Consider the following 24,911-nt stretch of genomic DNA (forward strand, 5'->3'; position numbering starts at 1 on the left):
AATGTTAATATCGGTGTTGCCCAGGCCGGACGCGGTGGCTCACACCTATAATCCCAGCACTTTTGGAGGCTGAGGCGGGTGGATCACTGAGGTCAGGAGTTTGAGACCAGCCTGATCAACATGGTGAAACCCTGTCTCTACTAAAAATACAAAAATTAGCTGGACGTGGTGGTGCATACCTGTCATCCCAGCTACTCAGGAGGCTGAGACAAGAACTTGACAGAGGTTGCAGTGAGCTAAGACCGAGCCATTGTACTCCAGTCTAGGCAATGACAGCGAAACTCCATCTCAAAAAAAAAAGGGTGTTGCACAAAATGGAGGCCCTAAAATTCTTGTTTCCATGCTGCAGAAAATTCTTATTTCCATGCTGCAGAAAATTCTTGTTTCCATGCTGCAGTGGGCTTCAGCAGCTTCTCTTGGGAGTTAATCAAGTATTTAATATCATTTTTCTGTTTGAAAGGAGGGATTTGTAAGGGGCACTGGTAGTCTTTTCTTTCCCCTTATAAACCTTCATGGCATAGGACATGAAAGGCCTGTTCTTCCCGCTGTGACCATTTGCTTTCATTCTCTCCCCAGGCGAGGTGGAGAACACCTGTGCGGGCTCTTCCGGCATCATTGTAATGGCATTCACTTTCTTTTCATTAGGTATAAATAAACCCATCCAGTTACCACTGCTTGGGAGCATTGTTTTCTGCATTCTTTCAACCTCCCCGTCCTTCTCATTTTAGAAATTCTAAAATTTCTCAATAGTTCTTATAAGAGTAAATATTCCAAAATCACATAGTTTCCATGTAATGGCCACATAATAACATCATTTTTACCCATGCCAGAAAATCACTAAGAGGCAATACAACAAAATTAATGTCTGTGTCTCTGTGATTTTTTTTTAATTCATATTTACCAGTCAGGTCTTTAGTGGTTCTTTGTTGATTTTCAGAAGGGATGTATATAATAAGTATAAAATAATACTGCTATAGGGAAATGTGGCTTCCCCTCTGGTACACAGGCTGAGGGACTGAATGTCTGGAATCCTGTGGACCACATGTGAATGAGCTCCCTTTCCCAGGTGAGGATTGAGGAGGAGAAGAGGCAGGGGACAGGATGAGGAAGAGACAAAGGAATGAAATCATGGTAACCATAGCCAGCCCTTCCTGAGCACTTCCTCCCTGCTAGTCCTCCCAGCCTGCCCAGCACTGCATAGAAAAGCTGCTGTGACCATCTCCCCTTTGCAGAGGAGAGAATGGAGACATTGGTGTCCAATGATTTCCTGAAGGCCGTCCAGCTGGCAAGGTTGGAGCTGAGATTGGAACCCAGGCATCCTGACTGCAGAGCACCACTTCCCTAACCCTGCACCACAAGGCCTCAGACACAGGAAGGCTGTCCTCAGGTGGTCAGCCAGCCAGGATCATGGACCAGGGCAAGACTTCACGAAGAACTTTGATTTGTGTTGTCCTGTTGGTGCCTGGTTATAACTTTATGGATTTCTATATCCACAGGCAAAAGCAAATCTGCTGAAACACAGGTACATTATGGTGAGCCCAAAAGGAAACTTCTATATATATATATATATATATATATATATATATATATATATTACTATATTTAAGAAATAACATAGCTCTGTGTCTGTGAATTGAGGAGGGTGATGTTCATTGTCAACTGGTCAACCAATGTTTAGTATTTTTACGTGTGCTCAGTCCTGTGAGTTTCACAGAGGCATTGATGAAATGTCAAATTATAAAGCGTAAGTTTTGTGGACAGACAGCATGGCCCCCTCTAATGGAAAGGAGGCTCTAGTCATAGTCAAGCCACCAGCCTCTCACCCTTGCAGCCTCAGGAGATTTGAGTAGAAATTTCTACCTACAGTCTAGATTCCTCTAGTGTCTTATTCATTCTGCAGTCACAGTGATCCTTCTAAAATACAAACCTGGGCCAGGCACAGTGGCTCACACCTGTAATCCCAGCACTTTAAGAGACTGAATGGGGTAGATCACCTGAGGTCAGCAGTGTGAGACCAGCCTGGTCAACATGAAGAAATCCCATCTCTACTAAAAATACAAAAAATTAGCTGGGTGTGGTGCAAGTCTGTAATCCCAGCTACTTGGGAGGCTGAGGCAAGAGAATGGCTTCAACCCTGGGAAGCAGAGGTTGCAGTGAGCTGAGATTGTGCCACTGCACTCCAGCCTGTATGAGAGAGTGGGACTCCAGCTCAAAAAATAATAATAATTTAAAAAATTAATATGGCCGGGCGCGGTGGCTCAAGCCTGTAATCCCAGCACTTTGGGAGGCCGAGACGGGCGGATCACGAGGTTAGGAGATCGAGACCATCCTGGCTAACACGGTGAAACCCCGTCTCTATTAAGAAATACAAAAAACTAGCCGGGCGAGGTGGCGGGCGCCTGTAGTCCCAGCTACTCGGGAGGCTGAGGCCGGAGAATGGCGTGAACCCGGGAGGCGGAGCTTGCAGTGAGCTGAGATCCGGCCACTGCACTCCAGCCTGGGCGACAGAGCGAGACTCCGTCTCAAAAAAAAAAAAAAAAAAATTAATATAAAATAAAATACAAACCCAGTATAGACATTTCTCCAAGTCCGGCCTTCCATTGCTTTCCATTGTCATTTGCTTGGTATCCAAATGCTGTCATGTGGCCTCCATGGCCCTCCAGGACCTGCTACTGCCTCCTCCAGTGTCTTCACGGACCCTGTCCTAGCAGCCCTCATTCCTGCCACACTGAAGACCTCCTTGCCCTGCTGTCACCATAACCTTTCACTGTTGACTTCCTGCACAGCCTATCTTAACATCTACCCCTTCTTGGGACACATTTGTTTGTCATTCCTCTTCATAGCCATTCTTAATGTCCAGGGAGGCCCTTGATTGGGTCTGACTGGGTGCACGGGCTTGTGGTGCCTGGCCCATGGGCCCCACATGGTGTCTGTGACAGGGATAACAGGCTTTCCTTCATTCCCTTCAACACAGCGAATGCCGTGGATAGAGGGAAAGGCACAGGCGGTGCGTCTCACAGGAATGGAAGCCACAATGACCCTGTGAGTCTAGGGGACCCAGTGGAGGACACAGAGGTGGAGGGCACCTTGACAGGCCATTTCCTGGCCTGTGTGCAGGTGGCAGGAAAAGGCTCTGATGGTGTCACGGTTTTCTTGCTCTTTTTAAATTTATGAGATGTAATTCCTAACATTGGTTTTCTGGTGATGGCACTGGCACATTCTTAGCTCGATAGGTGTGGCACTGAACCTGAGGACAGTTAGGAGTCACTGCCTCGTGTGGCTGTGTGTTCCCAGCTTCCTTTCTCGGTTCCCTCACACAAGTCCTTTGTGTGAGAAGAAAATATTCAGTGGGCAAAGTGGCCTCCTGCCCAGGACGAAACCCTCAGAGCTCCTTCATGCTGTTTCCTCATGATCTGCAAACCAGTCTCTTTCGTTCCCTTAAAATATGTGGTTTCATTCTTGCTGTCCCTTCATCACCGTGTCTCTCTTCAGCACTGTCAGAAAAGAGCTGGCCAGAGAGAACCCCAGGCCGGATTTCGGGAGCGCAGATGGTCAGGTCTGTCCTGGAGCTTGGATGCTATGAGAGGGGGTTTCTGTGTCCTGAGATCATGAGCAACTGTGTTTCTATCCTTGTCTGTGCCTTTCCAATGTGCTTGCAGTGAGCTTGCATTCCTTTCCTTTAAAAGGTTAAGAGTTTACTATATTGCTGAGGCAGGGGCCACATACAGGGCAAGACTGCCAAATTGAGCGTTTGGTAAAAAAGCAACCAGTGGACATATTAGTTAGATACTTGGAGTGACCAAATGAACCCTTAGGTCTGGACGTAAAGGAAGCAACACCGGAGACTTGCCATCCTGTGGTATCTTTGCCAACACAGCCCATCTTTACTCTAACAGCTGAGGGGCCCTTTCCTGGGAGCTTTGAACTCCCAGAACCACTGACCCACTGGGGCTTGTGGACATACAGAGAGGTGGGGGGTGGAGGCCGCAGGTCCATGTGCGTGAGCCCTGTGTCCTGGGAAATGGGGAGCCTTGGAGAATTTCAAATATTATAGTAGTGCTGTGTGTTCATGTTCACACCGAAAACACTCCTTCTCGGCAGCAGAGTGGAGATTGGCTTTTATCAACTCAGACTCAGAAGCTAGGGGACAATTAAGGAGCAATGCCTGTGAAAAATGACAGGGATCTCATATTGGAGTTCTGCAAAGAACCAGAACCAATTGGTTGTGGATGTGCCTGTGTGAGGTAAAGGCTGTCTTGGTTGCAATCCTCTATAAAACTTCTAAATAAAACTAACTTTAATTCTTTAAAAGCTTGCCTTTTCTTTAGCTGACAAGAGACAAACGAAGGAATTGGCTTATGTGATTGTGGGAACTGGCAAGTCCAAAATCTGCAGGACAGATCAGTGGACCAGAAATCCAGGAAGGAGTTGCAGTTTTGCAGTTCAAGCCCGAAGCCCAGAATTCCCTCCTTCTGGGGAGACCTCCCTCTATTCAGGCCTTCAACAGATTGGATAAGGTCCACCGCCATTATGGGAGTCATCAACTTGACGCAAAGCCTACAGATTTGAATGTTTATCTCACCTAAATGTGCTTTCACAGAAATGTCTAGAATAACACTCAGCTAAATAGCTGTCTACTGCAGTCTAGACAAGTTGACATATCAAATTAACCATCACAGACCTGGACACAGCCACCATGAATGTCAGATACACAGGAGGGAGTAGCTTTGCTGGAAAATCGGGAAGCAGAGTCTGTGTGATTTGGGGGGGTCAGAAAAAGGCTGGAGGATGAAGCCAGGGGCATCCCACTTCTGGGATCATAGGAAGGGCAGGTGACAGGAAAGGAAGAGGGAGCAAAGATGGGGACCACTGGACCGAGATGTCTGTAATCAATGGTTTCTATGGCTGTGGAGCACAGCAGAGAGGATGCGGGTGTTGACACCAGACAGAAGAGAAGACGTCTTACTCTGATGAAAAAAGTAGATAGAGGGAAAAATTATTTTTAAAAAATGCACACACGTACCTGAAACATTTATGTTCACTTAAAAGACATAATGTGCATTCATTTGCTAATTATTTTAATTATGAGCCGAACTGTTTTTTGAGTAGAGTCTGCCTGTGGAAGGATCTAAGTAGGTTATTTCATAGAACATGCTCATTGCATATAATTTCCAGTTTGAGTTTCTTTAAAGAAGGATGAAACTTGTCCCATTTATCTGAGTGGGAAGTCATTTTAAAATTTTTATGTTTCCTCAATATTTTACTTTTGTCTCAGCCACACCTAATTTGACAGCAATGCCATTTAATGACTGGTCTCAGCTGACTCATTCCAAAGATTTTACTTCGTTTTCACAGAAACAGCTTTTCTTTTCTAATGCTCGTGTTTCATAGAGCTACACCAAATTTAATTATATTACATAATTCCAATAACAAGTTCAGCTGCCATAAACAGATTGGAGGACAGACTCAGCCCATTCCCTACGAGCCTTGGAGTGGCAGCAGAAGGATGCTGACATCCCTGGGCAAGGCTGGCACCTCACCCACTGGCGCTCAGCATGGTGTGGGCGGCCGCCAATGTGCTTTGCCAAGGGATGAAGAGGCGCAGTGAGTCTCATGTGTCAGTTCAGGATGACTAAAGAAGAGTTTCTAACGAGGCTGGAAGTAAACCAGTAGGCAAGGAGGAGCCCATCCAGGCAGCACATCTAGTGTCCAGAGATGAACGGAGCAACAGGTAGAGAGCCACTAGCACAGAAATAGATCCAGAGAATACTCTAGTGCTCTGCCCTCCAGAGAGTACAAAGCCGAGGCTTCTCGCACAGGAAGTTCTATACCCACTGGAAAACCACTTGTGTGCTTCCATGTCGGGGTAGCAGAAGAACGTTTGTACCCTGAACAGTTATCAGTACATCCATTACAACCTTCTATGTCCAAATACAATGGAAGTTTAAGATCTTGCCCTGAGGGTAGGACATCCTTGGCTAGGAATATCTCCACAGTTCTTAAGCTGAGTTGTTTAGGAGGCTTGAAAGGACGTTAATATTGGAGATCTTTACCTTTACTTTTCAGATATCTGTATTTCAATATTGGAAGAGTCAGTATATAAGGAAGCAGCTGTGGTCCATCCCCAGTCTGAAACCCCTTTCGTTCTGGGAGGGTCCCTCTTTGAGAAGGAACTCAAGCTTCCATGACTTTGCACTCACAGAGGCTAAGTCATGCGCTGTGGGCCAGCAGCCTGCTGCAGACACGCTCTCCAAAATCACGAGGGCTGTGCAGAACCAGAGAGCCTGCTCCTCAGAGGAGCTCAGATGGGCTTTGCTGAGATGCTAATGACAGGGAATGAAAGCATCTGTTTTCCTCCGGAAGAATCGATTGACCAGACTCCCCCGCCCTCCCCAGTTTTTTTATTGGCACATCCTAGTTAGTCCTCATAATGGTTGAAAAATAAAATTAGTACAACTTTAATACAAGAAATTGAGGCCACAAAGGGGAAGGGAGGATAGCTCAGAACTTTTGTGGTCAGTCTCGGGGATTTTCTGAAGAACTGGATGTTACATTTCCAAAATCATGTTTCCAAAGCTGCCAGTCATCCAGGTCCCCGGGGCTTTGCACAATTTCAGATTCCTGACCTCTAACCCCTAGAGAGCCAAGGCCATCTGATTTCCGGTTCATACAGAACAGGAGCGAGACCAGGAATGTGCAGGTGTTTGTGAGCCCACAGCAGCCGCACCTCTGTGCTACTGTTGGGCATGAGAACTTGGATGTTAAGCCTGGTAAAGAGGGAGTTACCTCTTACTCAGACAGGGCTCAACCTCAGATGAATTAGGTCTAGATCGTTAGGTTGCCTACCCGTGTGTTACCACCCCAGGAGTTTTTAGTCCACAGCAAAGTTAAGTTATTTGTAGTAGAAACCGTTGGCTCAATGGGTGGGTGTTGAAGGGGCACAGAAGCAGCAAGGGAGAGGTGCCCTTCCAGCACAGAAACCTGAAGAGGGTGAAATACTCCTGTTCTTTTGAGCAGGGCAGGAATGATTCTGATTGTGACAGTAGTGCTGTTTTGAAGAGGGGACTGGCAGTACAATGTGCTTCTCCTTGCTTCTGGGAGCTCAGTCTCCACATACAGAAGACAAGGCTGGTAAATGTGATCAATGCTGGAGCCCTTCCCGGTGCATAGAGGGCAAAGATGGGGACCACTGGCTCTGCATGCCCTTTACCCACGAGACATAGAGGTCTGTAAGCAATGGCGTATATGGCTGTGGAGCACAGCAGAGAGGATGCAGGAGTCAACACCAGACAGAAGAGAAGACCTCTTACTCTGATGAAAAAAGTAGAGTGCCTTGCTCTTTCTTCCAGTCGTCCCTGGAAAGTGGGCAGAGGGGCAGCCTCCCAAGAACCAGAGCACTGTTGCCATTTAGAGTTGACTGGTTTCCCTTTTAAAAGGGAATGCAAAAGCCCCCACGGTTCTGTAGAGGAACCCTCTGCTGAGGGGTTTTTGTTGAAAGAGGGAATTACTGAGGCTGTCTGTTTTGAAAAGCAAGGTCAGTTTCTTTGGTCTGTGTGTCTCATAATTCCATGTTCCTGTCTTTCCCCCATCACTGAAAGCTCTGTAGATCATACTGATTCCTTTGAAGATAAGATCTGATGACAGGATGGTGAGACAGGAAAACCTGGTAAAAATGGCATGCTGGCCTCAGAGTAGTAACTCCTCACACACCTTTGGCTCCTCACAGTCGCTGAAGTTGATGCCCACAGCGCCGCCTTTGCGGGGAGCTTTGATGCCCTCAGTTTGGCTTTGTGTGCTTCAGCAAAGAAATCCTGCATTTAGAGGTGAAAACAATTCAGTGTCTGTCTGGCTCATTGTAAATCTCTCCTTCGGTTTCACAAGTCAGGCAAAGTGGTTTGACTTTGAGGCTCAAGAAAATGAAGTGATTGTCAAGTTGCAAGCTTCCAAATGCTCACAGCGAGCCCTGAGGTGCTGGGCCCTGATCCTTACCAACCAGTCATCAGAAATGGACTCTCAGTTCCCATGTGAAAAACCAGACCAGACCCTGGCATTAACTCCTAGATGGACACCTCCCAGGAGACAGTCTGAGGGTACTGCCCTGCCAGGCAGTGTCAGGAGCATCTCTGAAAACCAACTGCGGCTGGGAGGGATGGGCTGGAATGTTGCTGTCATTTCTGATGTCCTGACTGCTGGGTTTTTGGAGGATGTGATTTCTGATGTACTGACTGGTGGACTTTAGGAGGATTTGGAGACTGCAGTGCATTGCTCCAGAAGGCATCGTGTGTGGGCACGGTGCAATCTGTCTAATAACTCGTTCTACCTGTTGTGCTCATTTGTGTACTTGGTCATGGAGATCATTGTTTATTTCAGAGCTGGACTTCTACCTTTGAACTTGCTTGAAGTGTAGCTGGCACCAGGTGATACTGATGAAGCATCCTTTGTCCTAGGCCCATAGTAAATCCCCAAGCCAGCCGAGGAGGACGACAAGCTAAAAAGACCCTTGGCCACCTGTCAGACAGGCTTAGGACATCAGTGTCTCCCAAGTTCTGCTGATCTTGGGTTCTGTGCTTTCAGCTTACAGCTGGCCTGCACTCCTAGTTAATTTGTTAACTAATGTTTACCCTGTGGAAGAGGCAGATTTTTCCAGTTGTCATCTGTTTATTGTTGAATGTGCATTGTTATCTTTAAAACATTCAATTTACTTACATTAGATCTTAAATTATACACGTGAAGATGCTGCTATTTTATATGAAGACAAGGTTGTTGTGTCTTCAAAAACCAAGCAATATTGATCCTGTCAGACCACGTTGGCAGCTGTCTTGACCCCTGGGTCATTGAGTCTGCAGTGTGTGAGTATCTGGGTATAGCCAGTGACATGAACGGTTTCATTTAGAACAGCCTACTGGGAAGTTGTGACCCACACACCAGCATGCGGAAGTCAGGAGTCCCCATGTGTTAACTCCGATGCTGAAGAGGCACGGCGTAATGAATGCTGTGTTCTAATGTTGCATCTCACGGCATCCAGCACCCACCCCTCTGGACTAAATCCAGCTGGCAGCTGGAGCCCTGACACTCATCAATGCCTCGTGTAGGCTTGTGCCATGACAAGGATTCTGCCCCACTGTTGTTCTCTGTCTTTATTGTGTTATGAGAGATTCCTGTGTAGGATTCCTAGAGTTATTCTTGAAAATAGAACCACAGAGTGCTGGATGGTGAAATTTCAAAAAGAATCAGCAGACAAAAGACCCTGAAACTAAATTCTGAAAGTGAGGCTCAGGGAGACGTGCTGATGTGAAAGCCGCAGGCAGAACACGGCTGCCCTGGTGGGGCTTGGCCCTAGGCAGCAGCTGGGGTCCAGCCCAGGGCTGGCCTCTGCGTCTGAGCTGTCGTTAGGACACATAATCTGCTGGTGTGGTGCGTCATGACAAGGGACTTTACTAAACCCTTTTTGGAAAGTGGTATTTTCAAAGAAAGCATTACATGCAAAAGCCAAAATGTCATTTAAATTTTTTTTAATGGGGAAGAGGGAGTCATTTTGTTGAGAAATGACTAAAGACTGTTTGGCATTAGGGATATTGCATATTGATTAGATGGTACCAGGAAATCCTGGGTAGACTGTTAAGTGAAGGCTATAAACCCCGTCACTTTTCTGGGCAGTGTTGAGAGCCACAAAGGCGCACCCTGGGAGGGAGCCTTGGCAGTGGAGGTCCTGAGGGTCAGTGGGAACTGCGTCTCCAGAGTCCTGCCTTGGAAACTGACTGATTTGGGTAATACCAGCCACTTTGCATTCTTCCAGTTGGTGGACTTAGGAAAACCAAGACAAAGCAAGAACCCTTGTGACCACTGGTGAGCTACTGAACACAGCTTGTTACCGTTCGTGGAACCCTCAGACATTAGCACAGAAGCTTGCGTGGATTTTGACTCATTCGTGAGCTGAAATGAAGACATTCCCCTAAAGCTCGGTTTTTTTAACAAAACAGACATTCGGTGTTTCCAGACGTGGTATGAAGGAGCTTTGTTCAGGAGGACTGTTTTAATGATGTGCAGCTAAGAGAGAAGGCAGAGAATGGATCCACCCAGTTGGAACGTCTTAAGGTGGTGGAGACAGAAGACTTAACGAGGCGGTGTGAAAAGCTCTTGAACAGCCAACACAGTGTAGAACACCCATTGTAATTTATAAGGCTGCATGATTGAGAGAGCAAATGTAAGAAATGGGAGGAAAGTTAAAAACAACAGGAAAGCACACAGAAGCGGCCACAGAGTAACCGAGAGGCTTTACCGGCAGAATTATCACAGCCAGGAAGCCAATAATCAGTCTTTCATAATGAGGATATGTAATTTAGGTAGCTTAACATGGAATTAAAGAAAAAACACTAATCTTGTTGACACTGAAAAATTGAAGCATTATCACAATCCATGTAGGGCAACTCCTACAACCCTGACATGTTTACTTTTTATGTAGACACAATTTACATTTTAGTCTTTTTATAATTTTCTTAAAACTACAATTGTATCTTTTCCGTAAAAACACTTGGTGCAAAATAGTTCAAAGCTTCTACAAACCAAAGAATGTAAAACTATCATGGTGCTCGATCTGAAAGCCGTAAGTCATGTGGTGTGTTCGGGGTGGAATCAATTCTGTTTCCCATCAATTTCCCGCTCCTTCGAGGTTCTGCCACCTAATTCATCCTCGGGATTTTCAGAAGAGTCCAAACCTTGGCTCTAAAATTACTTGAGTCACAGACTCCCTGGAGAACTTGAGGAGAGTCCCTCATCATTTTGCTCAGAAATCACGTCCAGCCAGGCATGCATAGAACTGGGGCAGTTTCAGGATATTCCTGGATCTCCTGGAGCTTGAGGTCCGAACCTTTTTGTCTGTATTTTCTTACTTAGATATCTGCATACCTCGATCCAGATTGTGTAATTAGAGAAACACTGAAATGTGTTTATAAAGGCTTTGAAGTATAAGAAAAACGCTTGTTTTGGACAATGAATTTTTATTTTTATTTATTTATTGTATTCTATTCTATTTTTTGAGACAGAGTCCCGCTCTGTCACCCAGGCTGGAGTGCAGTGGTACAATCACAGCTCACCACTGCCTTGACTCCCTGGGCTCAAGTGATCCTCCTGAGTAGCTGGGACTTCAGTTGTATATCTCCTCACCCAGCTAATTTTTGTAATTTTTGTGTGGGAGACAGGGTTTTGCCATGTTGCCCAGGCTGATCTCAAGCTTCTAGGCTTAAAAGTCCTCCTCCTAGGATTATTCCTCCTGCCTCAGCCTGGAATTACAGTGCTGGGATTACAGGCATGAGCCACCACACCCAGCCTAGCCAATGAATTTTTTGAATGCTGAATAAAACTTGCATATACCGCCTGCTCTTGACCATGTTAAAAATATGTTTACACACAGACAGCACCGGAAGCAGGAGTGAGGAAATCATCGCAGTGATGTTCGTAGGAGGAATCGTGGTAGATTTCCCTTCTCCTTTCTGTCTCTCTCTGTGTAACTTGGGTCCACAAATGCCATCCTCGAGAATACTTCTCCCAGGTGCCGTGGCTGCTGCCAGAGGCACCTCCGGAGTTCCTGGCCAAGCTCCCTGGGCTTCTGCTTTGACACCTAAACCTGAGGGTGACTGTGGGATTCAGTGTGGGAGCACAGGATGGAGGGTCAAAGGAGAAGCCTGGGCATCTTCACAAGTCCTCGGGTTTACCCTGAGATTCAGGAGCAAGTCACTGTTGCCCTAACTCTACTCAGCAATGCTGTAGAGTGGAACACAGGATGCCCCTGCCCTGGGTCCTCAGCACAGACACAGCTGCAGGCAGAGCCTTGCAGGCAACCCCTAGGTGGGACCCTTGGTGCCCTGCACTGATGTGCTGCAAGGAGGTGGTGAGGAAGCCAGCTCCCCTCCCATCCCCTTGTGACTGGCCCACAGGGGGTTGCACAGGGAAATTAACATGAATGGAAATCGTCAAGTCCTCAGAAGTGACTCCAGGAGGGAGCTCAAGCCCTCCGTCCCAGTGAGTCCCTGTTATGGGGCCATGATTCCCCCTTCTTCTTGACAACCTCTCCAAGGTGCACACCAAGTCCTCCTGCAGATGGGCTTGTGCAAAACCAGCTGAGGCTTGGTAGACACACTCAGGCACAGTGTCTCGATCAAAGGTGGCCCCACTGGACAAAGCCTGGCTCCAACTTCACTCCGCACCCCATCACCTGACAACGTGCATGTTGACGGGGTATGCTTTTATCACCAGGAAAGAAAAACACATTTACAAGCATCCACAGCTGCTAACAAATTGAAAGAAAGATACTCTGACATCTTGAGCCTCCTGCTGGAAGAATGTGTGATCACTTACGAAATAATCGTATGAGAAAGTTGAACCAGAATCTGAAGAAGCCTCTAGAACAAACTACTAAAGAATTAAAAATAGAGGACAGAAGAACACAAAAACCAACATCACAGAGATGTAATTCCAAGAATCCTGTAATGAGCAAAAAATCAGCTTCCACGCTGTGGAAGACCCAGTAAGGGAAAGATCCTCTGTCTTTAACAAATACATCGAACATAAAAATAAACAAAATTTAAGGGAAAGCCTAAAGCCTGCAAGAGAAGATGTGAATCTGTTGCACAATCTGGAGTTTATTTGGATTCCTCAAACAAACATATCAAATTAGGATATTGATGACACAGCTGGGAACTGGAACACTAACTCTTCAGGGATGTTAAAGAATCATTAATGCTCTAGATGTTATGATGATATTATGGTTATGTTTTTAAAAAATCCTTATTTTTTAGAGATTCATATGAGATATTTTCAAGTCTGGAATCACCTTCAAAATGCAGTAGGGGTTGGGGACATACACTGAAATTGTGAAAGTTGAGTGGACAGGAACCCATAGATGTTTTGTATTTTATATGTTTGAAATTTTGCATTTTTTAAAAAAGAAGAGAACAGACACACTGTGCCGAATAGGGTTCTTTCCAAGTCCACTGGAACCCAAAAGCCAGAGGAAGGGAAAGAATGGCATAGCATGAATCAGGATCAGGAAGGTGAGAAACAGCAGGGGCAGGAAGACTCTGGTAGGAGAGCTCACTCGGGAACAGTGGAACTGAAAATAACTGCACACACATGACCGTGGCTGGGAAATCTTGCCACCACCTCCACATCAGGTGTGGGGCCGCTTCTGTCAAAGTGATGGAGCCATCCCTCACCGAGGTCTCTTTGTCCCTGCCCAGCTGGTCCGTGGGGAACTGGAGTGCCTGCAGTCGGACGTGCGGTGGGGGTGCCCAGAGCCGCCCCGTGCAGTGCACACGGCGCGTGCACTATGACTCGGAGCCAGTCCCGGCCAGCCTGTGCCCACAGCCTGCTCCCTCCAGCAGGCAGGCCTGCAACTCTCAGAGCTGCCCACCGGCATGGAGCACCGGGCCCTGGGCAGAGGTAACCTGGGCGGAGTTGGCATGGGTGGTGGCAGGGCCCCTGCATGATCTGCTGTGTTGCACGTGGCCCTTGCTGGGTGCTGATCCTGACTCTTCTGTGCAGTGCTCACACACCTGTGGGAAGGGCTGGAGGAAGCGGGCAGTGGCCTGTAAGAGCACCAACCCCTCAGCCAGAGCGCAGCTGCTGCCCGACACTGTCTGCACCTCAGAGCCCAAGCCCAGGATGCATGAAGCCTGTCTACTTCAGCGCTGCCACAAGCCCAAGAAGCTGCAGTGGCTGGTGTCCGCCTGGTCCCAGGTAGGTGCACCCTGGTCTCGGGGGAGCAAGGTTGACCAGATTTCCCCACCAGGACTGCCTCTTCTCTCCTGGTTTTCCTCTTCCCGCTCCTCTCTCTTCTCCCTTTTTATCTCTTCTTGACTTCCTTGCACTGCCAAGTTTCTGTTCTGCCAGCTTCGGACCACCCTCTCGGCTTCCATCAACTTCATGGGGTTGCTTAATTTCCTTTGGCTTCTGAATCATGTCCTGGGGGCATCTCACACAGTGGCATCCATGTCCTTATCACTGGTCCAGCGTGGAGCAGAGGATGAGAGGGTTGAGGGGGTGTGAGTGTGAGAATAGGGGTTCACTCGTCTCATTGACAGTGGGGCCCTGGAGACTCACCTAACTCCTGAGTGTGGAGCAGAGGACGAGAGGGTTGAGGGGGTGTGAGCGTGAGAATAGGGGATCATGTAACTCCTGGGCAGGTGTAGCCACATTCCAGGAAATGCGTGACTCCTGGAGAGCAGGAAGAACATGGGTTGCTTGGAAAGAAACAGTACCCATCTCCTGAGACAAGTTTTGGGGGGCAGCTGTTCTGTTTGTGAAAGGAAACTCTCCTGTTAGTTGTATTGAAATCGGTCACCTGGTGCTGCAGGAGGCTGGGAAGCCCTTTCTTCTGCACCATTCAGGAGCTGTCCTGGACCCCTTCATCATGGGAATAACACTGGAATCATTAGTTTGGAATACTGATGGTTTCATGACTAGCTTCGGACCAAATGCTTCCAAAAGCGCTTCGGAAATCTTACACCCCACAGCGTGGTAACAGTACCACCAGCCAAGCATGAACCTGTCTGAACGGGGTATTGAGAGATTACCGTAACCCAGAGCTGTGCCTTTGTATTGCCACAGCAGTTGTGGGAAGAAAGCTCTTCCCTGATCCCACGCTCCTCAGGGAGGGACCCAGGTCTCATCAGGCACTGTGTTTTCCCCACCCTCCAACGATGCCTTCTTTGTTCAGATTGGTAGGAAGTGCCAAGCAAGGCATTGAATCCTGTTGAGACACTGTTTCAGTTTGTCACTAAAAAATAAGAGCACCCTTGCTTGCTTGAGTGAGCTTGCCATTGGTAACAATGTACCTCAGGTCCTCTTTCACCTGGAGGGTAGGAATGAGTGTCCCATAGAACCGAATGCACTGTCATTGGAAAACACACATCCCTGGGTGCATATCCCTAGAGGCAGAGTCTACAGAAAGTAAGTGACATGGCTACATAATCTGTGGGCTGTGTCCAGGTAGAAAGTCTTTGCCCTGAAATTTAATACATGCACACACACACATCCCACACCACACACACACGCATGCCAGAGTTTCTCTCTTAGACCTGGATCAGCGAGCAACCAAGAGGAGTGTTCCAACTCCTCTCCATCTTCCATCAGGATGCACAAAAAGCACACCTGTAAGCCTAAAGATGTGAATGCGAGGTCAGGACCTGGGCAGGTGTTGCCACCTGGGCTTCTCTGCTGGGGAACCTGAGGGCATTTTAGCCAGAGGTCCATTGGAGCTGCACAACATCATCCACTCTACCCCAGCAGGAGACAGCAATGCCGGGGGCCGGGACCTCTGCTCCAGAGACCCTCCGTGCCCAGTCTGTGGTGGGACAGTGTACCTTGCTCCTGTGTGTTCTCCCGGCAAGCGGGGTCTGCAGCCTCCTGCCTGGGCTGCTGGTTTGCACAGGGCACCTCTGCATAAGCCAGGGTGTCTGCAACTGGAGCAGCTCAAGCTTAGAGCCTGCCTTAGCCGGGAGCTAAGAGCTTTGCTCTCCGTGCACCCTTCCTTTCCTCACAAGCAGCACTCGGATTCCTAGGGAAGATTGTGAGCCCTGAGTTTCTTCTACCTGCCCCTGCTTTGGGAACCAACATCACTGCAGTTGGGTGGGTCAATCCATAGAGCCGTGGTAGTTACCACATGTACTTATGTATTAAGTTTCAGTATGTTCCAATAGCAATGACAGCCCAGCATTTTAATTTTCCAGTGAAATGGGATGATGCCCTCAAGGTCCTCTTATTTTTAATGATGGATTCTATAATGTCTCTTAAAAATGCTAAGGTCCAACAATTTTCACTGAATGTTCACACTTATACAAATGTTCAAGCAGATATCTTTGATATTTTAACCCACAGATTTTGCAAAAAAAAGAGATTTTTTTTCACTGACATCTTTTGTTCTCCTATTTTTAGTGCTCTGTGACATGTGAAAGAGGAACACAGAAAAGATTCTTAAAATGTGCTGAAAAGTATGTTTCCGGAAAGTATCGAGAGCTGGCCTCGAAGAAGTGCTCGCATTTGCCGAAGCCCAGCCTGGAGCTGGAACGTACCTGTGGCCCGCTTCCGTGCCCCAAGCACCCCCCGTTTGCTGCTGCAGGACCCTCGAGGGGCAGCTGGTTTGCCTCACCGTGGTCTCAGGTAGGGGAGGCGCTCGGGTCCTGGAGAGCGGGCGAGCACAGCTCGGGCCTGGGGTTGGCCCGTGGCTCCCGGGGATGCTTCTGCGACGGTGTTTCCCCAAAGCCGGCCAAGCCACTGCATGAGGCTTTCTTTCCAGAGCGTGTGCGGGTGGCCTGGTTCCTGCGCGTGGGTGTGGCTTTCTGAGGATGGTCTCCAAGTGTTGCTGAATCTTCTGGGCACATGTGTTTTCCTCTAAATGTCACCCAATTAAGTATAAGGAGATGCAATGCTTTGAGTAAAATCTGGGCTGAATTCCCCAGAGATGAGCGTGAACACGAAAGGAATGTGGGCCCTGGAATAAATAGGTGGTTGTAAGTTTACGGTTCTTTTTAGCCCACCCTCAGCCCTCGCTGTTTCCTGCTCGGGTCCCTGGCAGCCTCACACCCACAATGGAGCTGGGGTTCCTTCCTTGGGGACTTTGTTTCTGTGTTCATCCTCGTCGGAGTCTGTGCCTGCGCCTCGCTCCGCCCCCTTGATGCTGCTGGTGGTTCTGCTTTCGGGTCGTGGTAGGCCCAGACCTCTAAGGAGTTCCGAAGGCTGATACTCGGTTCTCTGCAGCTCACTGCAACCGTGTGCACTGGCTCGTGGCTGCCCAGCAGAGTGGCACTTTATCTGGCCTTCTTTTCCCATCTCTTGGCTGGGAGAGTGAGCCTCTTTCCAATTTACACAGAGGTTCTCTGCCTGCTGCAGAGGCCCTGGCTCTGGTTCTCTCGTTTTGGGGGATGGAGGTGGAGGGAAGCAGGCGGAAGGGAACAGGAGTGACTGTGTGTGGCAGCAGCCCCCTACATGCGCTCTCTCACTGTCTTGCCCATCTCCATGAGGGTCCCTAACTGGGCCCTCAGGGAATGAGGGATTCCCACAGTGGAATGAAGAGGAATAAGCACAGGGACAACAGCTAGCCCCCACCGAGAGCCCCGTGTGCTGGCGCTGCTCTGAGCCAATTCCTTTCTCTCTCCTATTAGCCCTCTAAGGGGGTGACATTATCATCCCTGTTTCACAGATGAGGCAACTGAGGCACAGAGTCAGCCCTCACAGTGCTGGTGAGAGGCACAAGCTCACCGGCTCAATGGGGGCCACACGCATCGTCTGGCTTCGGAGAATAGTCACTGTGTCGGGGTCCTTGGGTCCTAGCGATGGTGCTGCCCGGGGCCCTCTGCCCTGTATCCCCACTTCTGGGAGGCAGACAGAGGTTGCCTTTCCTGGATGAGGGCAGCAGAACAAAGACCTGACCCGATGGGAGCCTGTTGTCATGGGGACTGAATGCTGGTTGCTAAAAAGCAAGTAAAAATGACCTCATGCGTGTGCTTCTGCTTCCCATCTTATCAAAACACCTCCGCCCCCCGCCAGGGTTGCGTGACCATAACAGGTGGCATTTGCCCCAACACACCCAAGGTGAAGTCCTACGTTGATCATGCCACCAAGGCGCCCATCACCAAGAGTTTTCCTGCAGACTCCAGCTGGGCCTCCGTGGTTTCCAGCATCTGATTCCAGAGGCCACTGGGCTGTGGCCTGTGCTCTATTACTCAGAAAAACTTTCACAGGTCCTTGTCTCTCTCCAAAGACATTTCCCAAATGATCAGCGTGGTGCCTGGTGCCACAGGAATAACCCTATCCGCAGTGAATGTCCAGCCTTCCCTCTCTGCCCACCTCTTGCCACTGTCCACAGAGAAGTCCCTGCTTGGACTCTCCCACGAGTCCTCTTCCCGGTTTGCCCACTCATCCTCCTCTCCAGGCCACCCTGTCCCGGGTCCCTGCACTGTGCCAGGTGTTGCTGTGAGCTCTCAGCATAACAAGCCCATCCCACGGAGGAGGGAACGTCCTCCCAGGGAGCACCTCACACCCTCCACCTCCCCCAGGGCCTGCGCTGAAAGGAAGTATGGACAGAAAACAGCTGCCTGGACACGCTTCCCATTCCATAGTGGGCCCCAAGCCTAGTAAGGCCAGCATAGATCAAGGCTACTCAAAAGCACATAGGATCCCTCTAATCCCAGCACTTTGGGAGGTCAAGGCAGGTGGATCACTTGAGGTCAGGAGTTCGAGACCAGCCTGCCCAACATGGTGAAACCCTATCTCTACTAAAAAATACAAAAATTAGTTGGATGTGGTGGTGCATGCCTTTAATCCCAGCTATTCAGGAGACTGAAGCAGGAGAATTGCTTGAACCGAGGAGGCAGAGGTTGCAGTGAGCTTGGATGAAGCCACTGCACCCCAGTCTGGGTGACAGAGAGAGACTCCATCTCAAAAATAAATAAATAAATAAAAAAGCACATAGGATCACATGAAAACCATCAAAAATGATGTTTATCCAGATTACTTTGTTATGCTACGTGTTTTACATGTATATTCTATATATTTACATGTGTGCATATTCACACACATACGTACTCACACACACACATGCATAAACCACATATACAGTCATCCCTCTCTATCTATGGGAATTGGATACCAAAATCTGAGGATGCACAAGTTCCTGAAAGAAGATGGCACAGTATTTTCATGCAGCCTACACACATCCTCCAGATGCCTTAAGCCATCTCTGGATAGTTAATAATGCCTAATACAATGCTACACATCATTTCATTTTCATGGAGTCAGTGTAGTAATGGTGCACTTTTTGAAATTTTGTGAAAAATTTTTTTCAAATATTTTTGATCTGCAGTTGGTTGATTTGGTTGGTTGATTTCAGGGATGTGAAACCTACAGATAAGAAGGGCTTACTGTCTTTGATATACCATATATATGGCAGCCATGCACCTAACCCATACTGAGTATTCTGAATTTGCTGAATGGTGAATTTTAAAGGAAAGGCAAATTCAGTGAGCGAGTCCCGGCAGCTACTAAGATTCTGTCTTTAGAGAAGTTTCCTCCTGCAGCACAGACCATCAAAGCACACCCTTGTCTTGGGTTTTTCTTTCATTGTCTGTGGATACTGTGCATCTGTTGAGAGATCTGTCTGTGACGGTGTCATCTTTAAAAGCCAAAGGTAACCCTCATTGGCCAACCATGTGCTTCCTGGCTGCTGACCCATGATGCAAGTGGAAACAGACACACCCAAGCACATGGCTGGTTTGGGGTGGGCTGGAGAGTGCATGTGTGGGTTTAGGAGATCCAGGCCAGGTCCTCGTGTGTGTGTGTGTGTGTGTGTGTGTGTGTGTGTGTGTGTGTGTGTGCATGTGATCAGAAGAGGGAGAGGCACTGCCAGAGAAAGCAAATGGAATGTGGCCAGACAAGCTCATAAAGAGTCGTGCACAGTTCACATCCCGGTCAGGTGGCCAGATCACCTAGTAACCAATTTGACTGGGTTTTTAAGGATTGAGGATTTCCTGAGATGGACCTGCCAATGGGGCAAAACCCACCATAGGCCACTCCGCAGGCAGAGGAGTGCAGAAATCAGTGCAGGTGCCTGTTGGGCAGCCAGAGTCAAGGTGTGAACAAGGGAGGCTGAGCTCAGCAACCAAGCACCCCCCGAATGCTTGGTCAGTTGGAATCACTGGTCCCTGACGGTGACCAGCTCTCCCCAAGCCTGTGTCTCTCCTCTCGTGTCCACCATCCTCCAGCTTGTAGGACCCCACCCACACTGCACAGCCCATCTCTCATCCTTCCTAGCCCCCAATTCCCTTTTCTGTGGCCACTTCCAGCCCGCCACTGGTCATCTCTCCTCTGGAGAGGGACCCCACACTGTGTCTCATTGGTAGCGTCCTGAGCTGAGTAATGTCTCCAAAACTCAAGTCCACCCAGGACCTCTGAATGTAGACTTATTGGAAATAGATGCAGATGTAATTACCTGGGCTGACATCATCCTGGATTAGAGTGGGTACTAAACCTAAGGACTGGCTGTCCTCGTGAGAAGACCACAGGAAGACACAGAGACTCCTCACGTGGGGAGCAAGTGGTGGGTGGCACTGGCTGCGTGATGGGTGACAGAGGCAGGCATCGGAGTGGTGCCCATATGACAAAGAACACCGAGAGCTGCCAGCACCACCAGATTCTGGACCAGGCATGACGGGCTCTCCCTCAACCTCCAGGAGGAACCACCTCTGCTGCTCAGACCTTGATTTTGGATTTCTGGCATCCTAAACTGTGGAAGAATAAATTTCTGTTGATTCAAGCCCCTAGTCTGTAGCAATGATTACAGCAGCCCCAGGGAACTCACATGGGTGTTGTTCGTGTCCTTGTCTCTTTGTGTCTGTTCCTGACCCCAGAGAGGGTCAGCTGCCTGCAGACAAGCGTCTTCTTTCGCTTTAAGTGCTGCAGAGCCCTAGCCCAGAGCCACGAGGACCAGGGGTGTGTGAGTAGCAGGGGCTGGGTCTCACTGAATGCCCGTGGCTTCTGCTGGCACTTGGACTTCTCCTGTGTCAACCAAGAGACACAGAATCAAGACCTCAGGGCCCTGTGCCTCGCAGCCCCTGTGGTCAGGACATCGAGAAGGGACGGACTTGCTGGCTCTTCCACTCTCGGCCTTCCTGACTCCCCTTGAACCGGAGTAGCCTCAGCTCTGCAGCCCTTTGCCTTCACTCACACCCACCACCACCTGAGAACTAAAATCAGCATTGGCCAACTGAAACCCAGCCCTGCACGGGAAGCTGCAATGAACCAGGCGAGTATGACATAGCAAAAATCCAAAGCAATTTAATCCACCCTGGAATCTTTCTTCAGTATTAGCTAAAATTTTACAAACATAAAACCAGTTCAAAATCTCCTCCAAATGACACCACGCTTCACCCTGCTCGCTGGAGTTCTGGGTGTACATGTGTGAGACGGCATTGCTGTGTATCGGTCTGCTTCTCGGGTTTTTTTGTTTTGTTTTGTTTTGTTTTTTTGAGATGGAGCCTCGCTGTGTCACCAGGCTGGAGTGCAGTGGGGTGATCTTGGCTCACTACAATTTCCGCCTCCCCAGTTCAAGGGATTCTCCTGCCTCAGCCTCCCGAGTAGCTGGGACTACAGCTGTGAGCCACCACACCCAGCTAATTTTTGTATTTTTTAGTGGAGTTGGGGTTTCACCATGTTGGTCAGGCTGGTCTAGAACTCCTGACCTCAGGTGATTCATCCACCTCGGCCTCCCAAAGTGCTGGGATTACAGGCATGAGCCACTGTACCCAGCCCCCTTCCTTTCATTTTCTTCTGAGGCTGCTGTCTTTTGTGCCAGGTGAAACAGCAAGTGAGCTAGGCAGCCGAGTCGAGGCATTTCTCAGGCAGACACTTTGCCTTCTCTCTCTGACTATGAGAAATGTGGGTCAGGGACAAAGAGGAAACTGAGGACCCTGAAACTGAACCCTGTCCTCTGGCTGCCAAGCCCATGTTCGCCACCCCCCTGCTTACTGCAGAGACTTCAGCAAATTTAGAAAGTAGAAAACAAGGTTTATCATTATTTAACGTATGCCCTAAAATACATCTAAAACCTAAACTGCATCTTTAATAGCTGTTGCCGTTCTGAGATACTCAATCTGTTTGTCTAAGTCGTTTTTACCATAAGCAGGCTGAAGTCTTTATCCACCATGATTCATCTGCTGCGTTCTGAGGTTGTAACTTTTCCTGGGGGTGGTAATGGCTGAAAGGGCTATGTTTACCATAGCACTTGCGTCTAAGTCTCTGCCTTCACACTGTGGGAAATTGTCAGACGGTAATGAATGGCCCGGGTCTGGCTGAACTTTGCCACCAGACAGGCTTATTCTTGTGACAGTCTAAAGATCGCCGTTCCTATTATTTGGTCTGCAGGATTTCTATTGATTTAAATGTTTTGCTTATCTTCACATTTCATGGTGCAGGGCAGTCCGGGACTGATTTAAATCACTGCAGTCATTTGGGCTTAGTGTCAGGTTGTTCCCACGCTAATTTGGTCTGGGAATGGCTGGCGTGCAATCACCTGTTGGACACTGACCCCACATGTAGAGACAGGGTGTGCCCTCGGTGCTGGGCAGTGTGGGGCAGCCCTGGCTCATTCTAGGAGCTGCCCACAATTTGGTCAATTTGTGACCAGGACAGAGCACACACTGATTTGGAAACTCATGGGCACTGAGGGGCAGCAGCCATGTCAGAGAATGAATTTGATTTTCCACCGTGGCAGTTAAGCCTGCATAAGACTGCATCCTGTACCAAACACGCACAGGAGCATACATGTGCCTGTGTGTGTACACAAACACACACGGAGTGCATGGACATCTCAACCGATGAGGCTGCGTGGGCACTGCGCTGTTCATCCCAGGGTTATTCCCTGAACCCTGATCTAGTCTCCCATCTCTGATAATTCCACAGTAAATCTGCTCTCATCATCTTCCAAAATTATGTGGTGCCCAGAAAAACATGAACCGGCCTGCTGCTGGATAGAGAAGGTCACCACACACACCTGCTGAGTTTGAGGGAGTTTGTATTTGGAACCAGTGGGGTTTGTGCAAAAATTCACAACCTCGGTTATGTGGACAGCAGAGGTTTCTGTGAATAAGGCCATTGAGGTCTCTGCCATCCCATCCTGAAATGAGCATGGACATTTGGTCCTGGGATAGTGGGAAGTTACAGGGCAGAAGCTCTAAACCGGGAGAGAGAGCACACCCAGGCCCTCAGGAGGAAGGGGAATAAAGAGGGGGACTTAGAGCAGGCCTCTCAGGAGAGATTTCATGGTAAGAAAACAAGTGTGTGAAGCCTGTGGCCTCCAGGAATTAGCATGTGTTTGTTTGTTTTCTGTTCCCTTTGTTTGAGACATAAGCTCTGCCCTGCCGAAGCCCCAAGGTTGTCATGCTTCCTCTGAGCATGCTGGAGAGAGGCCACCAGCGCTTCAGTCATGAGGGAGACTGGCAGCCTCAAGTCCCACTAGCTCCTTTCCATAAAGAGCAGTGATGTAACAAGGAGGAATTGCTCCAATTTAAAAAAAAAAAAAAGACTGGGCGTGGTGGCTCACACCTATAATCCCAGCACTTTGGGAGGCCGAGGCAGGCGGATCACGAGGTCAGGAGATCGAGACCATCCTGGCTAACATGGTGAAACCCTGTCTCCACTAAAAATACCAGAAATTAGCCAGGCGTGCTGACAGGTGCCTGTAGTCCCAGCTACTCCAGAGGCTGAGGCAGGAGAATGGCATGAATCCAGGAGGTGGAGCTTGCAGTGAGCTGAGATCGTACCACTGCACTCCAGCCTGGGCAACAGAGTGAGACTCCATCTCAAAAAAAAAAAAAAGCAACAACAGGAAAACAAAACAAAACTAAAAGCAAATGTTCTTATACAAAATGCATCTCTTTTATTTTATTAATGACTAAGAGTAATGATTGACTTCCTATTCTTCAATAGTGTTCGTGTAGTTGTGTGGTTCATCTCTGGTACATGAGCTGCTGAACTCTCTAAAAGCATGGAGCCTGCCACTGAAACAGGAGCATACAGAAGATTAGGAGGGAGAGGTTTTCTAGTACTTCAGCGCTCAGGAAACTTGGTGCTTATTCCATGCCTTGGATTAGACTTGCTGGAAGGGGGCTGGAGCTAATGCTATCTGCAGAGCCTCTCTTAGAGTGTGAAAGTCAGCAAGGTGGTCTTTCAGGTGAAGAAGAAGCTGCCATCATTCTTGAGGAAGTCCTTGAGTCCTAAGATGACCAAAAGGCTCTGCTTGCAGGACCTCGGGGAGAACTAACACCTGGACACTGCGATGATGCTTTTCCACATCCAATTTCCCAAATCCAACAGTCTTGGCAAGAGCCCCTGGGCTCACCTGGGACTGGCGTCAGGCCCCGGGTAGACAACTGGGCAGTGCTGCGTACCCCCATGAGGGACGCAGACCAAGAGGCTTACTAAGGCACTGGACGATTGGGTGGCTGTGGGATGACCAGCCCGATGATGGCCATGGGAGCCTGCAATGCTTCTGCATCACGCTCTGCTCCACGCTCCCATGGGGGATGAATCAACCCCAGTCATTCAGATAGGGCACCTGCCAAGGCTTACCATTCTCTGCCCCTGGGGAGTTTTCACAGCTGGAGGAGAGGCAAGCCTTAAAGACAGGTCCTCACAGACGCTGCAAAACTGCTGTGTGTACAGAAGAGGGGTCTATGACAGGAGAGAGCTCTGTAGAACTGGGGGTCACGAGGTCCTCTGCAGGCTGTGACAGGGTGGGGCAGGGTGGGGAACCATCTGTCCAGAATGATGGAAAGGAGTCTCAGTCTCTCTAATGTTTGCAGTCAGGCCACACGCTGGCTGTATGCACCACTTTTGTTAGATTAAGATGTGGTTGAAGTCAGTTCTGAAAATAAGAAAAGGCAGAAGAGCGTTTTCCAGTGTAATTCTGAAAACCTAGGGCGGTGGCTCTCCTAGCGTGGCCCCCACCTGCAGTGCAGCAGCAAAGTCACTGTTAGAAGTGCAGGCTCTTGGGCTCCACCCAGACTGACTCAAGCTTGAGCCCTTTGGGGGTGGGGTCCTGTGGTCTGTTTTAATAAGTCCTCTGGGTGATTCTAATGCACATTCAAATTGGAGAGCTGCTAGTCAGGGGGTGAAGCCACCATCATGGGGGTTTGGACAGCTGGCTCTGACAGTGGATAGGTAGGAGGTACAGGTGCAGGTCACCATCACAGCACAGCCCAGTGTCCCCTCTCACTGCATCATCGGTAGGATGCTCAGGTTGGATCCCATGAAGTCGGAGGAAGAAGCACTAAGCACTGACTTCCAGATCCAAATCCCAGGCCCCCCTTCCACTGAGTAGTATGTTTCCTTAAGGTGCTGTGTCATATGACTTACCCACCACA

General features: G+C 48.8%; 1 protein-coding gene across 1 annotated transcript in view; it reads left to right on the forward strand.

Annotated features, from left to right (window-relative positions):
• Positions 1-24,911, forward strand: part of ADAMTS16 (ADAM metallopeptidase with thrombospondin type 1 motif 16) — a 180,883-nt gene that overhangs the window by 149,918 nt on the left and 6,054 nt on the right. Inside the window, exons 19-21 of the mRNA XM_025388259.1 lie at positions 13,236-13,437; positions 13,540-13,734; positions 15,931-16,155. Of these exons, the coding sequence (XP_025244044.1) occupies positions 13,236-13,437; positions 13,540-13,734; positions 15,931-16,155 (622 nt within the window). The remainder of the gene's footprint in view (positions 1-13,235; positions 13,438-13,539; positions 13,735-15,930; positions 16,156-24,911) is intronic.

This window comes from Theropithecus gelada, chromosome 6, assembly GCF_003255815.1.
Source record: "Theropithecus gelada isolate Dixy chromosome 6, Tgel_1.0, whole genome shotgun sequence".
Classification (NCBI taxonomy): domain Eukaryota; kingdom Metazoa; phylum Chordata; class Mammalia; order Primates; family Cercopithecidae; genus Theropithecus; species Theropithecus gelada.